General features: G+C 38.6%; 1 protein-coding gene across 5 annotated transcripts in view; it reads left to right on the top strand.

Moving 5' to 3' along the window:
- osbpl6 (oxysterol binding protein-like 6) overlaps positions 1-21282 on the top strand; it is a 168459-nt gene that overhangs the window by 44169 nt on the left and 103008 nt on the right. For 4 of the 5 annotated variants that reach the window (XM_072261786.1, XM_072261788.1, XM_072261784.1 and 1 more), the window contains exon 2: positions 13445-13694. In XM_072261786.1, coding sequence (XP_072117887.1) covers positions 13593-13694 — 102 coding nt within the window. In that variant the 5' untranslated portion in view covers positions 13445-13592. Of the gene's footprint in view, positions 1-13444; positions 13695-15310; positions 15413-21282 lie in introns of those variants that run through there. The other variant, XM_072261789.1, reaches the window with a different exon arrangement.

Below are 21282 nucleotides of genomic sequence, written 5' to 3'. Positions count from 1 at the left end.
CCTTAAGGGAAACCTGCACAAGGACTTCTGAGTCTCCTTGCACCTCTGATTTCTGAATTTCTTTCCCTGTCTAGGAAATAGTCTATGCCTTTATTCCTTCTACCAAAGTGCACAACCATACACTTCCCTGCACTATATTCCATTTGCTACTTCTTTGTACATTCTTCTAATCTGTCCAAGTCCGTCTGCAAACTCCCCATTTCCTCAACACTAACTGCCCCTCCACTTATCTTTGTATCGTCATCTAACCTGGCCACAAAGCCATCAATTCTGTCATCCAAATCATTGACATTTGGTGTGAAAACAAGCAGTCCCAATACCAACCCCCGTGGGATGCATGTCACCGACAGCCAACCATAATGGGCCCCTTTAATTCAACACTTTGCTTCCTACCAATCAGTCAATCTTCTACCCATCTTTCCTGTAATACCATGGGCTCTTATCTTGTTAAGCAGCTCCAGGTCCAGTGCCTTGTCAAAGGCCTTATGAAAATCCAAGTAAACAACATCCACTAACTCTCCTTTATTTATTCTGCCTGTTATTTCTTAAAGGAATTCCAACAGATTTTTCAGTCAAGATTTCACTTAAGGAAATCACACTGACTTTGGTCTACTTTATTATGTGCCTCCAAGTATGGCAAAACGTCATCCTTTGTAATGGACTCCAACATCTTCCCAAACACTGGAGTCAGGCTAAATGACCTCTAATTTCCTTTCTTTTGCCTCCTTCCCTTCTTAAAGAGTGGAGTGACACTTGCAATTCTCCAGTCCTCTGGAACCATTCCAGAATCTAGTGATTCTTGAAATATCACTACTAATGCCTCCACTATCTTTTCAGCTACCTCTTTCAGAACACTGTGGTGTAGTCTATCTGGTCCGGGTGACTTATCCTCCTTCAGACTTTTCAGCTTCCCAAGCACCTTCTGCTTAGTAATAGCAACTACACTCACTCTGTCCCCTGACACTCAAAAGTCAATGTAACATAGAAATACACTCAAATCAGCGTGAGTTAATCAGTCTGATGGCCTGGTGGAAGAAGCTGCCCTGGAGCCTGGTCCTGGCTTTTATGCTGTGGTACCGCATCCCGGATGGTAGCAGCTGGAATAGATTGTGATTGGGATGACTTTGGTCCCCAATGATCCTACAGGCCCTTTTTACACACCTGTCTTTTAAATGTCCTGAATTATGGGAAGTTCACAACTACAGATGCGCTGGGCTGTCCGCACCACTCTCTGCAGAGTCCTGCAATTAAGGGAGGCACAGTTCCCATACCAGGCAGTGATGCAGTCAGTTAGAATGCTCTCAATTGTGCCCCTATAGAAAGTTCTTAGGAACCAACAGCCATGGTGTTCTGCCATCATCCCTGCTAGTGTCCTCTTCCAATAAACTTTAGCAGTTCTGCTCTCATGCCCTTGTAATTTACTCCACTGTAATACTAATATGTCTGACTTCATCTTCTCCCTCTCAAATTGCAGGGTGAATTCTATCAATTATGATCATTGTCTCCTAAGGGTTCCTTTACCTTAAGCTCCCTAATCATATCTGGTTTATTACCCATCACCCAATCCACAGTTGCCTTTCCCCTAAACTGTTCTAAAAATCAATCTGGTAGGTATTCTACAAATTCCTTCTCTGGAAATCCAGCACCAACTTGATATTCCCAATCTACCTGCATTTTGAAATTCCCCATGACTATACTATATTGACTCTATTACATGCCTTTTCTATTACCCATTGAAATTTATATCCCACATCCAGGCTGCTATTTGGAGGCCTGTATATAACTCCCACTGGAGTCTTTTTAACTTTGCAGTTTCTTAACTCTACCCACAAGGATTCTACATCTTCCGATCCTATGTCACCTCTTTCTAAAGATTTGATTTCATTTTTTACCAACAGATCCACCCCACCCCCTCTGCCTACCTGCTTGTCCATTCAATACAGGGTGGGTTTTTTAATGTTAAACTCCCAACTATGATCTTCTTTCAGCCACATCTCAGTGATGCCCACAACATCATACTTGCCAATGTCTAACTGAGCTACAAGATCATCTACCTAATTCCATATACTGCGTTATTCCCTTCAGACTTGTATTCTTGTATTTGAACATTGATTGCAGTGGAATAAAATGAAATGCAGGTTAGTAGAGAGGAAAAAAATGTCAAGTTTGGTTCCTCAAGATATATTTGAATGTTTGATATATTATGGTAAGTAGTTTTATTGCAAGTTTTACTTATAACAGTGAAATTATTTTCATTTTTCTTACACCATTTCAGCTTCAAGTTGTCATTAGAAAATATAGAATTATCTTCTCTTGACTGTTATATGAGGGAAGTGGAACAATAATTGAGGTCTTAAAGTACTGTACTACCCTAACATTGTGAATTACAAATTTGTAAGCCTTTAATTTTCAGGCAATGAGAGTTCGTTTCATAGAAGCATCACCTCAACCTCCACAGATGTCAGCTCTGCTTGATAGGGAATTTCTTAGTCCAAGGGTTATGTGTTTTGAGCCCAACTGTTATATGTTCAATTCCCACTCCAGAAATGACTGATTCTCTAGGATAGTTTTGCTGATGAAAGGGAATAAGAACATGCTGGAATTCTGAGATAAATAGTTGTTGATTAATAAGCACTAATAATGATGGCACTCTGTACTGAGATAACCATCCAGAGAAGCACATTCATAAATGTACTCAAAAGTTTCCTTGAAGAAATATAACATCTTCACTGACCACTGGGAATCTTTAGCCTGAGACTATTCTAAGCACTTGGAATGTTTGTGAGAGACTCAAAGCCATGCATCAGCAATACAAGGAGGCTCCAGGTAGGAAGAGAAAAGTAGTGCGCCAACTCACAACTTGCCTGCCCCATCAGCCACCTCTTGCCCTACATGTGGGAGAGCCCGTGACTCCAAAATTGTCCTCATCTTTAGCCATAGAACCTGGAATATGAGATTGGAAGCAAGCCATCCTCAATCCGGAGGAGGTGCCCAAGAAGATCGTTGCAACCCAGAGAACATAAAACCGAAGAGCTAATTTCTTCCAATATGTATCAATCATACTTTAATCAAACAACAGCATTTGTGATCACAATTGTCTGTGCATTTTTTGTTAAGTTTAGGATTAAATGGAATGATTTTATTTTAGCATGCATTAGTAACATAAAATCCAGCATGATACTCTTCTTTTGTGTATGCGTGTATCATGTTATTTTGTAGTATTTGTAATGTTGCAAGTTGTTCATTGATTCATTTTTGTATCACTTCAATAGAAATCCCAGCTTTGTCCTTTCCTACAACACTGCATATTGTTTACTCTTGAAATATTTATTTAATGCCCTTTGAAAGTTATTTTTAATTCATTCCACATTTAGGATTGTAACAGCTCACAAAAATTATTACACTAGAACTTCATTCTTAGTTGCCCTACAAGTGCAGTGCAATAACTTAGTTTCTAAAATTCAATCGCATTAAAATTTGTAGAACTAAATTTTAGAGTTGAAGTACAATGTTTATTTGCACCAACAGAGGACAGATGTCTGGCATACCCCTAATCCGACATTATTCTTTAACTATTCTTCTTCCAGCCACCATGAATCTGCATCCTTTGATTACCAATCCTTCTGCTTGGGTCAGTGTATCAAAGTTTGTTCCATCAAAATCTTACAATGTCCCCATCTCTGAAATAGAAAACAGAGAATGTTGGAAATACTTTGTAGGTCAAGCAGCAAGTATAGAGAAATAAAGTTAATGTTTCAGATCAATTTATGTTTAACCTTTCATGAGAATACTTTTGGCACATTCTGAGTTTATCCTCATTCTTCCTTAGGAACTAAAGGTACCTTATCTTTATCTTAGAAAAATGAGATGTTCACAGTGAAAAGCATAAAATTAATAGAGTTCTTGATAGAGTTGATGGCGAGAGGCAATTTCCCCTGGTAGAAATCTACAGAGTAGAACCTAGAAGGGGTTTGGTCTCAGACTTGTCCATTGGTTCTAGGATGCTTGATCAATGAGCTATCAGTCTTTGGAATTCTGTAGATGAGTTATTGGAGTTATTGTAGTTATTGAGTATAATCAAGAGTTTGATAGATTCCGAGGCAAGATGCAATTGAGATTGAAATTTGGCTATGATTCATATGTGGTGGAGCAGGACCAATAGGCCACTTGGCTTATTCTTGCTCCTTGGTTTGTTGTGCATTCCTTCTAGATCTTTGTCTTTGAGAATTACTCATCTTTTACTCGATATTTAAGATCAGCTCTAGATTTAGGTATTTCCAGAATAGCTGATACATGAGCAGAGACATCTTCTCAATAAAGGCAAATAGAAACAAATGGAGAAGACAAAGGAGACTGGTAGAACTTAGTGAGTTGATCAGCATCTGTGGAGGCAAAAAGTGTATGTCAGTGCTTTGGGGTTGAAAAGTGATCACACGTGCTCAAAGTTGTCTGGTGTTCCATCGAGTATATGTGTGTGACCATGGTTTATTGTGTGCTAAGTCTGTGGAGTAGAGCTAGGTTCCTATCCCCTTGGACCTTCTTACCATTGGAAGTGCAGTGCCACCCCACATTACAATAATTCATTTGTAGGTATCTGCCATTCCTTGGAACTGGAGTGAAAGCAAGTCGTCCTTGATCCTGAGGGCCACAAACAAGAGAAAATCTGCAGATGCTGGAAATCCAAGCAACACACACAAAATGCTGGAGGAACTCAGCAGACAAGGCAGCAGTTATGGAGAAAAAAGTACTGTTGATGTTTTGGGCCAAGATGTCAACTGTACTTTTTTTTTCCCATAGATGCTGCCTACCTTGCTGAGTTCCTCCAGCACCTTGTGTGTGTTGTTTGATCCTGAGGGACTACCCAATAAAGGTGGATGGAATATTTTTAAATCAAAACTGTAAATGTGATATAGTTGAGTAGAAACTCAAACTGTAAATTTGTAGTTTCATATATTGATCTAATAGACATTTAATAAGAAAATCTTTTGCAAAATCTTGTTGTTTGTTGATTGATTAGAACTCTATTCAAGCATACTATGGAATTCTGAAACTCTGAGGTGTGTTCACACTTTTATGGCCTTGCAAATGACTCAGCAATTCTACAGTTGCTGAGCAAGCCTACTGCGGCAAGTTCCATCTTTGGTGTACAGGATTAGCTGCATCATCTGATGTCCTTGAGGAAAAAGGAACCCACTAAGCAGTATATTCTTTGCTGAGTTGGTGCTGTAGCCCACACGTTCACCAGTCTGAACTCCATCCATCAGAAACAAATGTAATGAGAAAGTCTGACTAGACTGGATGCTCTCCATTCTGCAAAGCTAAACTAGCCGTGTAGTTAATTTGTCATATACCCATATTTAATAAGAGTTTTACTTATTGGTCTAGAAACATTTGCATAATCTCAATAGTGAATTATTTTACCTGATACTGAGTTGATATTCCTAATGTTTATTGAGATTCCTGTCTGGAACTCTATCCCTCATTTCACAGACAATGAATAGAGACTTACATTTAACTGTTGAAACTTTAAGAGGTTTTGGTATTTTAAAGTGTTCCAGGAATACTAACATTTTGGAAGATGCTGTGATTTGAAGTTGTTTTACTTTTGTAATACTTGAATCTTGTTTTGTTTCTACATTACTCCCAGGAAGAGCTTCGTTAATGGGAAACACAATTGCCTTAAATGGTAGAAAGCAGAGGGTGATGATGCAAGGTTGCTTCTCAGACTGGAGGCCTGTGACTAGTGGTGTATCTCAGGGGTCGGTGCATGCCCATTGTTGTTTGGCATCTTGTATGTCAGTGATTTGGATTTAGACTGTATAAGGCAAAATTAGTCAGATTATACAGGATACTAAAATATGTTGTACAGTGGATAATGAAGATTAACAAAGAAATTGAAGAATCTTGATCAGTTGAGTAAATAGGCCAAGGAAAGGCAAGTGGCATTTAATTCAGATAAGTGCAAAATGTTTCATTTTAAAAGTCAAGTCCAGGTAAGACTTCCACAGTGATTAGCAGGGCCCTGGATAGTGCTATAGAAGTACAGCCACACAGTTCCCTGAAAGTGGAGTCATAGGCAGACAGGGAGGTGAAAGGGTTTTGTCACACTGGTCTTTGTAATTGGTTGTAAAATTTGGGAGGATTGTACAGGATGCTTGCGAGGTCACACCTGGAGTATTGTGCTCAGTTTTTGTCACCTTACCATAGGAAAAAGTTATTAAACTGGAAAGAGTTCAGAAAAGATTTACAAGAATGTTGCCAGGACTTGAGGGATTGAGTTATAGGGAGAGGTTGGACTAGGACTTTATTTCATGGAGCTTAGGAGACTGGGGTGATCTTATAGAATCACGAAGGGCATAGATAGAGTGAATGCACTTTATCAGAGTTGGGGAATCAACAACTAAAGAGCTCGGGTTTAAGGTGAGAGGAAAACAATGTAATAGGAACTTGAGGGGTAACTTTATTTTTAAACACAGAATATAGTAAAAGGATCTACTGCTTATCAGGCTTCTATGATTAATAAACTCTTCTTGGGCTTCTAGTCAGGTACAGGTATTGATTATAATCGACATTTCGATGACACACTCCGCCATTTTCAAGGAAGATGACTGAGCTTCCTATTGTTGGGACTGTGAAAAAAACTGCGCACATTTGGTAATATAGCAAAAAAAGAAAGGTGACATAAGAAAAAAAAACAAAATCCAGTTCTTTTATATTTATCAAGAACCTCAGTGTGCCAAGTTCAATTCCCTGTTTTCTGCTTTCCTCTAGTAAGGAAAAATCAACACATTTCCAAGACAAAGCCAATTTCTTTGCTTTGCCACCACTAGCCCTTTAATTTCATGCTTTGCAACCCCCTTGCTGACAAGCTTGCTATGTAGCACGTAAGCATATGCCTTCTATAGATTCATACACGTCATCGGTTATGTCAATTAACTCTAAATAAAACCTCATCAAGTTGGTCAAGTATGATTTGTCTTTTAATATCCTAACTAATCCAAGTGGCTGTTAATTTATTTCCACACCTTTTTGTTTCTAAAAGGATTAGGCTATAGTTGCCATGTTTATCATTCCTTTTTTACAGGTTTATCCAAACGTCCATTGTGAGCAAATGATCAAGAAACAATATAATATTTGTAACGGGTTTTGGTGTGGTTATACAAGGTTGTAGAGAATTCATTTTGCAACTGAATTATAGAGTTGATTAATTTAGTGCTGACTGCAACTCATCTCTGTCAGCCCTTTGGCATTTTCCCGCAACTACCTCTGGTTGTTCAGACACTGATCGTTTCTAATTTACAGCAGCCCTGTTGTCAATAGCAACACACATAAAAGTTGCTGGTGAACGCAGCAGGCCAGGCAGCATCTCTAGGAAGAGGTACAGTCGACGTTTCAGGCCGAGACCCTTCGTCAGGACTAACTGAAAGAAGAGCTAGTAAGGGATTTGAAAGTGGGAGGGAGAGGGGAAGATCCAAAATGATGGGAGAAGACAGGAGGGGGAGGGATGGAGCCAAGAGCTGGATAGGTGATTGGCAAAAGGGATACAAGAGGATCATGGGACAGGAGGCCCAGGGAGAAGGAAAAGGGGGAGGGGGGGAAACCCCAGAGGATAGGCAAGGGGTATAGTGAGAGGGACAGAGGGAGAAAAAGGAGAGTGAGAGAACAAGAATGTGTGTGTGTGTGTGTGTATGTATGTGTATATATATATATATATATATATATATATATATATATATATATAAAACATAAAATAAATAAATAACAGATGGCATACGAGGGGGAGGAGGAGCATTAACGGAAATTAGAGAAGTCAGTGTTCCTGATAGCATGAACATTGACTTCTCTAACTTCAGTTAATGCCCCTCCTCCCCCTTGTACCCCATCCGTTATTTTTATATATATATATATATACATACACACACACATACACAAACACATACACACATACACATACACACACACATTCTTTTTCTCTCTCTCCTTTTTCTCCCTCTGTCCCTCTCACTATACCCCTTGCCCATCCTCTGGGTTTTTCCCCCCCTCTCCCTTTCTTTCTCCCTAGGCCTCCCGTCGCATGATCCCCTCATATCTCTTTTGCCAATCACCTGTCCAGCTCTTGGCTCCATCCCTCCCCCTCCTGTCTTCTCCTATCATTTCGGATCTCCCCCTCCCCCTCCCACTTTCAAATCTCTTACTAGCTCTTCTTTCAGTTAGTCCTGACGAAGGGTCTTAGCCCAAAATGTCGACTGTACCTCTTCCTAGAGATGCTGCCTGGCCTGCTGCGTTCACCAGCAACTTTTATGTGTGTTGCTTGAAATTCCAGCATCTGCAGGTTTCCTCATGTTTGCTGTTGTCAATAGGCTTATTTTCACTTAAATGTAATTGTCTACCAGAATAGTAGAGCAATTTAATCTGTAAATGTTTGAACAGCTTAATAGAAACTGAAGTTTTGTACCAATGCACCTAGTGTATGAACTTTAAGCAATAGTTTTGGTTTAAACTGTGTGCAATTTAGAAGGTAGAAAATGGATGTTTTCCAGAAAACAATTTGAAGGTCTGTTTTATCAACATAATGGCAGTAATGAGTGAGGAGTAAGTGCATATTTTATTAAATTTTATCCAAGAGTCAAAGCCAGCAGCTTTACAGTTAAGATGTTGTAGGATGGTATTTCTGAAAGCTTGCAATTTCAGATGAGAAATATAGGAGGTGCTTTGAGAGCCTCCTCATGGGGTTTTCAGTTGTTCAACTAATTTCAGACGACTGGATGAGATCTGCCTGCATGTATAACGAGAGGCAGAGGGACCGCAGGGTGGCTTTCTCAGTGATCTCAGAGAGATGTGAGTATTATTTCATTAAATTTATCTTAAGACCCCAAACTAGTAACTTTTACAGTTAAATTCACGTGGGCTGGACGTTTTGATGAAGTTTGCTGTTTAACTGAGAAGGTAAGCAAGGGGTCTTGAGAGAGAGAGAGAGAGAGAGAGAGATTTCTATTTGTAAAGGTAGTAACTGAGTTCATTTGAAAAGGTCTCAGCCATAGAGCTGGATCCGGGATGGTGTGTTGTGTCCCTGGTAGAATGGCTAAGGGTGTCCCACAATTGCTGCGGCATTCTAAAGAGTGAGTTTAAACAGTCAGAGCTCATGATCCACATTAATACTAACTGCACTGGTCGAGTACGGTGAATGTTGGGAGCTAAATAGCAGATTTAAGAGGGGGCACTTTAAAGTTATATCTGGGTTGCTTCTGCCACGTGCTAGGTGAATAGGTGTAGGTCAGATGACTTTGTGGCTAAATGATTGACGTAGAGGAAGGGCTACAGATTTCTGGATCAAAGGTTAGTCTTTCCAGGGAAGGTGGGGCACCTGTAGCAGATGGACAGGTTGCACCTGAGCTGAAATGGGTCAAACATCCTTAATCATTGCTAGTATTCTTGAGGAGAGTTTAAACTATTTTTGCAGGGAAATGGGCTCAGAATAAATGAACAGTTGGGAGGGGCTGAAGTATAGTCAAATAAGGAAAAATAGGTTAGCCCATTAGGTGGCTATATATATTGTCTCCATATACAATCCTGAGATTCATTTTCTTACGGGCATTCACAGTAAATACAAGTAAACACAATAGAATCAATGAAGCCGGCACACGAGACAAACAACCAATGTACAAAAGACCAGCAACTGCAAATAGAAAGAAAAATAATAATAACAATGAACATGTAGGACATGAAATGAGGTTGTGGGAAGAGTTCAGTGAGGGGCGAGTAAAGCCTGATGGTGGCTGAACCTGGTGATATGGGTCCTGAGGCTCCTGCGTCACCTTCCTGGTGACAGCAGCAAGAAGGGAGCGTAACCTGAGTGGTGGTCCAGGAGTGTGGCTGGTAAGGCATCTGAACTTAGAGCATGGGTTAGGATATGGAAATAGGATATTGTTGTAAGGCAGCGATTTGGTTGAAAGAAATGCAGAACTGGCAGTGATGTTACATAGTATAATATCTTCAGACACACTCATGGAAATGCAAGAGAAAATAATATTGCAGTTTTGATTAAATGGTACTTTACTGTGGTAATAAAAGGTGAATATTCTAGAAGATTCTTCAAGTTGGGCCATATTGATTGGAACAGAAAGGAGGACTTTGCAGGTCACGCAGCATCTATGGAGAGACTCTTCAAGACTGTAGACAGGGAAGTGGTGACTCTTTGAAAAAGAAATTAAAAGGCAAAGCAAGGGAGCAACTGGCAGGACAAATCAAGAGAAACAAAGTATTTTGTGTATTCAAAGGGCAAAAGGGTAATCAGACAAAGTGTAGGGCCCATTAGTCACCAAAGGGGCAATCTGTACGTAGAGCCAAGAAGGCGGGTGAGGTCTCCCATGTGTACTTTTCCAAGGGAGAAGGTCATTGAGATGAACTCATGGAGGGGATGTGGAAACTCTAGAACAGGGGCAGCAAACCTATTTGAGAGGGTATGCCCAAATCAGCGATAATCTTCTAAAAACAAAATTCTCTCGTGCCATCGTAATTTTGAGCAGAGTTAGTAACAATAATTCTGGGCAGTTTTAAGGGAAAAAGCTGAGTTCTGTTGCTTATTGGGTGTATTCCTTGTTTCACTATTAATAAAAGTATAATAGACATTGAAATAAAGTGTTTTAGAAAACCTGTTCAAAAATTATTAATGTTAATCTTTAAAAAAAACAAGTGGAAGAACATCATTTCTAAATAGTATTGTTATTGTACCTTGTATAACAAGAAATGTGAATATATAAGCTTTAGTGCATATTCACAAAAAATCACAGAAAGGCAAATAAACAGACTTTACTGTCAGTGAGACCTTTAGTGCTGTACTAATAATGGCAAATATTTATATCTGGCGTGTATTTGGTTGTTTGGAGAGCTATGCACATAGCACTAGTTTCATCAATAAGTCTCCTTCTACAATTAGACTTGACCAAGTTCATCATTGAAAACAATGACTCATGGATACACTGTTAATATTCCAACATTTTTCAGGCAGAAGTTTCAGGAACGGAATTCCAGAGTTTCAGAACCTCACTGTTTGGATTTTTATGCTTTTATCCAGTTACTAATCAATCTTTTTCAGTATTTTCTAGTTGACAAATTTTTGCCACCAAATTGAGCTGCTTTTTAAATTAATTAATTGTAATTGGGATGTTGTCCAAATCACTCCACTGCAACCTTTCCAAATTCAGTTTGTCTAATATTTCACTGTCTATATACTGGATGAATTTTTAATTTTTTTCAAATGATGTGAACTTGGTGAAGCTTAAAGAAATCTGTTTAGTAGTTGAACCAATGATGCTCAAAAATTGCATTGGAAGGCTCTAAGTGTCTGTATTTCAGAAATTTAAATATCTGTTGTGTTTTTTTAGGTTTAGGACATATTTTAAAGTATCATTTTTGGCACCATGTTTAAATACTAAGTTAGATTTCAAAGGCTTTGATATTATCAAGCATAACATCAAGTGTTTTGCCAATTTCCTGTAATCTGGTGTTCAGTTCATTTAAATGTGAGCAGAAATGCACTGAATGCACTGAATTTTTTTTTCTTTTTCTGGAAAACTATCAAAAAGTAAAGGGGCACACTCTAGCTATGATTCCTTAACATATTCCCCTTCACTGAATGGTTTTCCATGTTGAGCAATAGCGGTTGAAACCTCAAAACTAGCAGCAGTTAAGTTGGAACTATGTTGGAAATAAACCTCATTAAAATATTTGCCTGTTTCTGACTTCTGGAGAAATGTTCTTCTTGTTCCTGCTCACGTTTATTGCAAAGCCCGTTATGAACAGTTTCATAATGCTGTTTTACGGAGAGAATCCTGCACACTGCTGTTTCGAATTAGAAGATACATAATGCTTTATCACCCTTTTTAATCATGCCAAATCTTTCACTCCACATCATCCAATATCACGTGTCCTTGCAACTGTCTAGCTGGTGCCAAGCTGACATGAGATATTTCCTGTGAAAACCTCTCACTGCTCTTGGGTTCTAAAAAATACTTGTGGCTTCAGCTGTCAGTAAGTATAATCATTATGTATCTTTTTATTATGACTGGGGTTTAAGGAATTGAGAGGTGGCAGTGCATGCCATGTGCCAACAAAATGTTGCGCTTTTCATCTTGGGCACATGTGCCATAGGCTCACCTCCCCTGTAGAACAAGATACCATTAAAAAGAGGTATTATATATCCTAATAAGCTTCTAGATAGATAAATCCCCAGGGTCTGATGAGCTGTACCCTAGACTGCTAAGGGAGGGAGATTGCTGGGATTTGACAGGTTTTAAATTCTCTTTACTAGTGAGTTGCAAGATGACTGGAGGACAGACAAAGCAGTGCCTTTATTTGAAGGATGGTATGAAAATACCAGGTAATTGCAGGCTTGTGCATCTAGGGAAGTTACTTAATAATATTATAAGGTACAGGTTAGTCTACACTTTTTGGACTAGGTAGTTCAACTAAGTAATAGCCAAGACTTAGTATCCCACCAAACATTATAATTAAAGGAATCAGTTTGTTTGAGGCATATCTGAAATCTCCACAGTTCTGTTGGAAAAGTCTACAAACCAGGCAGCCTGTGAATTCAGAGTGTATCATTGGCAAGAGTTAATAGGATTTCCTTGTTGAATTAGATTGATACAAAAATCCCTAGGTTACTGCAGGCACCTAACAGCAATGACAGCGGACGTCATCATTATTGCTTCCGTAAAGTCAACATGCCACCTCGTTTATGTGTTCTTTAAGCCGTACAGGTCCCAAGCGGGTCTTGGGTTGGTTTGATAAACTTGGCTGCAGCTGTGGATCTGCGCAAGAAAGTATGAAGATGCTCTCTGTAGTTAATGGAACAAAGATACATCTTCAATCATGCACATTAAATGTGCAATAATGTTGAGTTTTCTATACCTAAAATTTGGTTCCAATGCATTCTTTTTACTTTTGCTGATTATACATTCGTTCTTATGAAAATTAGTTGTTGTTCTATCTATGGAAATTAATAATGAAACTAGTGTGAAATCAGTTTTTAATATGGTAAATTTTGTACTTTTGAAAAAAATATTGAATAAGTTTCAGATGATCCACAGAGGGGAGGATACCCTTGCAATTTGAAAATATTGAACAGATTATTTCATCAAGATAAACTTAGAATAGCTTTCTGTATTTTGGAATAATCTCTAGGTTGCAGTGCAGAATCCTTAATGTTAGGAAGGGAAGAAAACTTTATATACATCATAGTTCATACTTTTGTAATGGATGAAATACATTTTGCACGTAGCAAATGCCTACTTTTTCATAAAGTAATACATATGGATTTAGATAAATTCAAATAAATATTTTGACATGATTCTTCTGTTGAATTCTTACAGGTAAGGTTAAATTGCTTGGACTCTATAAATACCTGCAAAAGTTGATCCACTTTTGTTTTTCCCCTTCTCAGGTTGTGCTGGTATTTTCCCAGTGGTGTTCTTGCTGGTCTGCTGATGGGAATAATGTTAGCTAAAGCACTGAAATCGAGATAATTTCAAAATTTAAGTGAAGGCCGTAGTGCGACTACAACTGCATACAGCTCACTGCGAACAGTAACCATGAGCTCTGAAGAGAAAAGCATGTCACCGGCTCACAAAGTATCAACTCCCACTCACAGGAGCGGGTCATCATCTTCCTCCTCTCAAAGGGAGAGCAGGCCGGTAAGGAGCTTTCTGAATTTGTTCACTAATTCATGGAACTGGCACTTCCTTTAAGATTGAGTGACCTCTCTGAAATATTGTGGGCATCAGTGTTACAGAATTTAATGACTTTGCTTATTTTCCAGAACAATTTGTGCTGCTGATAGCACCCCTCACATTGACCTTCACTGCCCCCCCTGCTGCCGTTCAATCAGCAGTTAAAAATATTGATATAAAATTATAGTATTTCTATGCTTTGTGGATGGCTTGTGTGTACTTTATACATATAACTTTAAAAGTATCAATAAGAAAAAAACGTGTGGGCACGTGGCCAAGTGGACTAGCGATCTGAAGGTTGTGAGTTCGAGCCCCAGCCGAGGCAATGTATTGTGTCCTTGAGCAAGGCACTTAATCACACATTGCTCTGTGACCACACTGGTATGGGTCCTAATGCCCTTCCCTTGGACAACATTGGTGTTGTGGAGAGGAGAGACTTGCAGCATGGGCAACTGCTGGTCTTCCATACAACCTTGCCCAGGCCTGCACCCTGGAGAGTGAAGACTTTCCAGGCGCAGATCCATGGTCTCACAAGACTAGCGGATGCCTTAAAGAAAAAACATGGATGTGTACACGCTAATAGCAAGAAGGGAAGCGATCTACTTCACAGTTACCTAAGACAGTTTTGGGAGTAGCTGCAGGTTCGAAAAATGTTTTAATTGATTGTGATTTTTTTTCCAACTTGTGATCATACAGAGGAGACAATTTACTTGCAGGGAAAGGAGAAAATGAACTTGGCAGAATGGTCCAAATCTTCTGCTTGAAAAGCAGGTGGCTCTGTGTGGAACTGTCTGTATTTATCCTTGTAACTATGAGGAGGTTTGAGACTCCCACCTAATGTGCATGTTGCAAACTCCACACACATTGCCATTTACAAGGTTACTGTATTCTGATGCTGATCTCCTTATTAAATCCACTTGTTCAGCACAAATTTAAGCAGTTTCTTAAATGTTCCTTCAGTTACAGTGGAAAATTTACTTCCTGTTACACTGCTGGCTTTTAGGGCAGATATGAAGGTCCTCCATCTCAGCCGGTGTTCAGGGCTTCCTTCATCCCACGCCAGTAGCTCAGATTTTACTGCTGTTAATCATGCAAGTTCGGGGTGGACACTCAGGAAAACCATCACACTCAGATGTAGAAGGATTTTTCATTGCTGTTTCTGCAACAATTTTGTTTTACCAGTCAGGGTTGTTAGCCCTGAGTTAGAGTGGAAAAATCTACCTTATAAACTTACACCAGGTTAGACCCTGGATACAGGAACAGTGATCTTATTTATTTAAAAGGAGAAAGACAATAGAGAAGGATAACTATTGTTAGTTTAAAAATTGTTGATTTGAATTAATTTAATTGTTTTCAATGTTTTAATGCCTGGTGTTTATATTAGAGAAAGTTCAATGATATTTATTTGTTAATAGATTTTGAATATCAAAGGTTTAACATCTGCTTCGGCTACGGGATGTGGTTTAACTGTCTGTCAAAGTGGAAGTGTGATTAAAAGATCCAACATTGTGCTTCCTTTCTGATCAAGTTGGAGTTGTCTTCTTTGTAGAATTTTACTTCTCTCAAGTAAGAAAGGATTTACCAGGCAGCCAGCCGGCCTGTGGGTACAGATGGTGAGCTGATCAATTGGAAGTTTTATGCCAATTACTACTCAATGTTTAAATTGCCTTTTGAAAGTTATGGTAAGTACTTCCAAACAGAAAGTTCCAGATTAAAGTTTTTTTCACTACTATTTTAAAGCCTGGATCTCGGCTTAGAAAGTAACTTGTTTTTCAAGGAACTCGGCAATGAGTGCAGTTGTCTCAGATAACCAGCTTTCAAGCTTAGGTCAGAGCAGGTTTGGTTTTGATGTGAGGCTATGACCTGTAATGTTATCTCAGTTTTTCTTCCTTAACAAACAATGCCAGATCTGTCAAATGTTTCCAGCATTTTCCCTTTTCCAGATTTCTAGCAACTTCTTTGTTCTCCGTCTTAAGGTTTTAACCTTTTTCCCCCTCTCATTCATTGTCCTCTGATCACACCTACTTCAGACAGGTAATGATCAACAAGCCTTTGCCACCTGCTTTCAGATGGCACGAACACCATTTGTATTAACTGGATTTTCTTAATTTCTATCCTTTCACTGAAATTCTCTTTATTCTCCTCACATCTCCCACTTCACTGTCAGTTAAAGAATACTCATTTACATCAACCTGAAGCATCAACACTGTTGTTCTCTTCATAGAAGTTGCTGATCCACTGAGTATTACCAGCATTTTGTTTTCATTTGTAAACATTTACCACCAGGACCTCCTACTCTAAATGGTGCCATCTAAATCGTATTGCTCTCCACATGTTCCTTCCATTACATGAGTGGGTATTGTCCTACAGTCTGTTACTGTGCTGCTAACTGTTTTATATCATTTGACAAGTTTTATATCATCCATGGACTTTTAAATTGTATTCCTTGTATCCATGTCCAAAGTTTTTATATGTGAAAGGAATTGTCTTGCAATACAACCTTGTAGATCACATCTGCATATAATTTTCCAGAGAAACATTCCCTCAAAACTGGAGGAAGTCCAGAGCATAACTCAAAAATAATTCATATTACTTCAATAAAGACATATTTCAGTTAATATTTGCCTTTCATGTATGCATGTTGGATATATCACCAAGGGAAATCTAATTCTGTCCTTGAATGCTGTTTCTCATAGTTTTCCCATCAGTGATGTTAAACAAGCATTCTTCTATTTATTCTCATGTTTATCTCTCTCCACATTTTTTGAATGGAAGTTGAGATTTGCAAACTGCCAGATCCCCCTTAATGTGAATGCATGGATAGGATCAGAATTCTTGCTATACTTATACTATTCTCCTCCAACAACCAGTCCATCCACTTGGGCTGGGTGACTTAATGCCTTTGAGTGACACTCCTTTCTATTTAATCTTATGTTATCTCTTTTTATATTATTCAGTATATTCTCTTGGCATCTATGTAAAATTAACTATACTTTTGTAATGTTATATAAAAACATCTGCTTTTACATGATGGTTTTCTTTTATTCCTAATTAATCCCACAATTTAATAAATTATCCTTTCACTTTTAATATTTATGTTAAGTTTTTGGATTTCCTTTCTGTTATCTATCCCTTCACATGAGGAATGATTTTGTAGCAAGGCGGAAGTGTCACTGTAACTTTACTGTATAGTTTCAGAATAGATTTTTAGACAATACATTCAGCCACATGAAAATAAGTTATAATTTAGTCTATCAGTTAAAAATTCATAAAATATTATATTGTCCATTGTCACTTGGCATTTCACATGGAGGGTGTTAAAATTTTTTTAACCTTTCCAAAGTTGTAATGTGCCTGAAACATGGGGAGCAGCCACAAATGATACATAAATTAAAATCCAATTTCATCAAAATATGATATTGATTCTGATAATGCATCTTTACAAATAAGTAGTTTAACTCAAACAAGACATGCAAACAATCACTTTCAAGAAAAGCATATAACAATCCACAACTAAGCAGGCAAAAGTACTTCAAAGTTCAAGGTAAATTTATGATCAAAGTACATATATTCATTCATTCAGGTGCCTTGCCGTTCGGCATGGGCAATCATGTCTCCCATCCATCACGGTCCCTGACCCTCCGAATTGTAGTTGTTGCCTCCCCTGTTTCTAACCATGATGTTATTCCATCCATCATTTTCATTCTCTGTCTGCCTCTGCTTCTTTTACCTTCCAGCTTTCCAGTTGTAACTAAATGTTCTAATGTCCCTCTCCACATGATGTATCCAAAGAATTTTGATTGCTGTTTTCTGATTTTTTTTTTTAAGTAATGTACGTTTTGTTTTCGTTCTCTGTAGAACTTAGTTGGTTATCCTGTCCGTATATGATATGCATAGCATTCTTCTGAGGAACCACATCGCTGCTGCGTTGATTCTTTTTTCCATTGCAATTGTGATGGTCCATGACTCGCAGCCATACATCAATATAGGAAGAATGTAGCAGCTGAGAGTTCTAAGGCGGATGTCAATTGCTCTTTTCTTGTTCGTTAGGATGTTTCTCATTTCTGCAAATGCTGTTCTTGCCATTGCTATTCTTGCTTTTATGTCTGTTTCGCATTTGCCATCAGATGTGACCCATGATCCAAGGTCCTTGAAGTTGTGAACTTGCTTCAGGATTTCATTTCCCAATACGATCCTACAGTCTGGGATATCAGGTTTCTCTGGTATCACCATTACTTCAGTTTTCTTTTTGTCTCAGGTTAGACTAAGTCTTTTGCTCTCTGTGTTGATGGTAGATACTAGTTTCTGTAAATTTACTTCACCATATAAAACCCTGAGATTCACTTTCCCATGGGCATACTCAGCAAGTCAATAGAATAACAACTTTAACAGGATCGATGAAAGATCAACCAGAGTGCAGAAGAGAACAAACTGTGCAAATGCAAATGTGAATAAATAGCAATAAATAATGAGCACAGGAGATAGAGAGTCCTTGATAGTGAGATCATTGCTTGTGGGAACATTTCAATGATAGTGCAAGTGAAGTGGAGTGTAGTTATCTCCATTTATTCAAGAGCCTGATGATTGAGGTGTAGCAACTGTTCTTGAACCTAATGGTGTGAGTCCTGAGGTACTTGCCTTCTACCTGATGGCAGCAGCAAGAAGAGAGCATGACTTGGGTGGCGGAGATTTCTGATGATGGATGCTGTTTTTGTACAACAATGTGTTCAGTGTAGATGTGTTCAATGGTTGGGAGGGTTTTACCCATGTTGTATTGGGCCATATTCGCTACTCTTTGTAGGATTTTCTGTTCGGAAACCCTGGTGTTCCCATACCAGGTTGTGATACAGCCAGACAATATATTCTCTACTATACATTCAAAGATGTCAGTGTTTCAGATGTCATGCCAGATCTCCACATAATATAATTTTCTTCAGGACGCTGGCAACCACTAAAGAAGTAGACAGTAATATAACTAATAATTTAATCAAAAGGTAGGCACAAGTGAATTATAAACATTTTGAGTAGAAAGCATATAAAATCTAGATATTAGTGAGCAACCGATACCAAGAAGAAATGTTAATAGATCTACAAACATCAGATTAAATCAATAAATCAATTACCCAGTCAGTAAACTAATTTTGTAGTCAAAGTTATGATTAATAACTTCATATTATAGTGAATGCATCCAGAAGTTGGTGAAGATTATAAGTTTAGTAAGGAAGTTAGCTCAGACTACATCATTGAATCAATAAATTACTCGGAGAAACAGAATTTTTAAACTAATACTTCCATCCCTATTCTGGTATGGATGCAAGTGACAGTTGAGAAGCAAGAAAACAAGGGTATAAAGAAGTTTAAATGATGCAAAGGGGTCTGGAGTAAGAAATGGACGGGGTGCCTCTGGAGAGGAGCAGGGGACTGCACTTTGGGGCAAGTTGAAGGTCAGATTTTTAGTTGAATTGCAGCCAAAGTAAGGATTTCATTTACATATAAGGCTGTTCTAGAAAAGTATTTTTCTTTTTCCCTTTCACTCTCCAAATCTTTTTGAAAACTACCGGAGTATTTCGATTACTTCTGATATATCTTTCTTTGGCTCAGTTTCACTTATTTTTGACAATAATCCTATGTAGAAGCTGTGTTCTGTTAAAGTGTCTTTCTCTGGGCTTGCACTTTTCACCACGTTTAGTAATTATTTCAATGAAAGAGAGTTATATATTGAAATTTGTAGATGCCGCATACGTTAGGAGTAGTGCAAAAGGAAGGAGAAGAAAGCAAAGGTATCACAGAAATTAAACATTGGATTTGTGGGAGTTGTTCTCATTGGATGAAAGAAACCATTACTCAGTGTTTTGGTTGATGGGAGTGTGGGGAGAGTAGGTGCTAGATAGTTAGTATGGACTTGGTGGGCCGAAGGATCTGTTTCTATGCTCTGTGTCTCAATCACAAAACAGTGAGAAATGAGAGCAACACACATAAAAGTTGCTGGTGAACGCAGCAGGCCAGGCAGCATCTGTAGGAAGAGGTGCAGTCGACGTTTCAGGCCGAGACCCTTCATCAGGACTAACTGAAGGAAGAGTGAGTAAGGGATTCGAGAGGGGGAGGGGGAGATCCAAAATGATAGGAGAAGACAGGAGGGGGAGGGATGGAGCCAAGAGCTGGACAGGTGATAGGCAAAAGGGATACGAGAGGATCATGGGGCAGGAGGTCCGGGAAGAAAGACAAGGGGTGGGGACCCAGAGGATGGGCAAGGGGTATATTCAGAGGGACAGAGGGAGAAAAAGGAGAGTGAGAGAAAGAATGTGTGTATAAAAATAAGTAACAGATGGGGTACGAGGGGGAGGTGGGGCATCAGCGGAAGTTAGAGAAGTCGATGTTCATGCCATCAGGTTGGAGGCTACCCAGACGGAATATAAGGTGTTGTTCCTCCAACCTGAGTGTGGCTTCATCTTTACAGTAGAGGAGGCCGTGGATAGAAATGAGAGTCTCTGATAGCAGTTGTTGTTTTGAGAGTCCAAGTTCAATGACCATTTAAAACACCCGATGTCTGTTTCTGGCTAAGAAGATGTTTATAATCTTTTTTTGAAAAGGCTTTGAACCAAAAACGTAGAAGAAAAAGGCAGCGTAGTCTACGTATTGGAGCCTGAGTTGCTCAGTAAGGAAAATAAGAAGCAGGTTTTCATGAAGAAGATTGCTGACCTCCATTATTCTCCCTCTTTCAAGACAGAGATGAATCAATAGTTAATGCTTATGTTTTTATGAGCAAATTAAAGCTAAGATGGGTAAATGATTCAGATGAGCTGTAATTAATTAGCAGAGCAGATGTGAGTCTTGAAACTAGCTTTTGTTTTTTTGTGATTCTCTGCATCCTATGTGGAATGTGGTTTGGATGGTGACCGTACATAGATATTTAAACTTGCTGTTTTTTGGAGCAGCATGCACATGCATTGTTAATGTTATAGAGACAATATACATATCTCTGTACATATCTCATGTTACTTTTATTTTTCAATAATGATTTGGTGGGAGGGGGAGAGCTTCACCCTCTGACTTAAAAATGCAAATTGAAGTTTCACGTTGGTATGGAAACGGCTGAATTCCTTTTTCTGACATCGACCTAATGAAGTAATCTTAGAGAAAAGTTAGTATGTTAATAGCCTTGTTGTTTTATCTAAATTAACCAAGACCACAATATTCAGTAATTGTAGCAAGATCAGTTAGAAACTACAGTTTAGTTACAGTTTGGCTGTAAGTAAACTCAGAACTGTAATTTTTCCTTTATGGAGAAGGGAATGGTATTCTATAGCTTCTTCTGCTCTGCCATCTGATTTCTGAATGGACATTGAACCCATGAACACTACCTCACTATTTTCCTATTTTCTGTTTTTGTTCTACTTATTTTAATTTAATTATTTAATATACATTTATTCATTCAGTTTTTTTCTATATTTTTCTATGTGGACTGCTGCTGCAAAGTTAACTTATTTCACGACATGTGCCGGTGATATCAAACCTGATTCTGAAGTGATCTGAAGTTGTGAAGCACTTGATA

Source organism: Mobula birostris, chromosome 6, assembly GCF_030028105.1.
Source record: "Mobula birostris isolate sMobBir1 chromosome 6, sMobBir1.hap1, whole genome shotgun sequence".
NCBI lineage: Eukaryota > Metazoa > Chordata > Chondrichthyes > Myliobatiformes > Myliobatidae > Mobula > Mobula birostris.
Note: the sequence above shows the minus strand (reverse complement) of the source record. Positions and strands in the feature narration are given on the sequence as shown.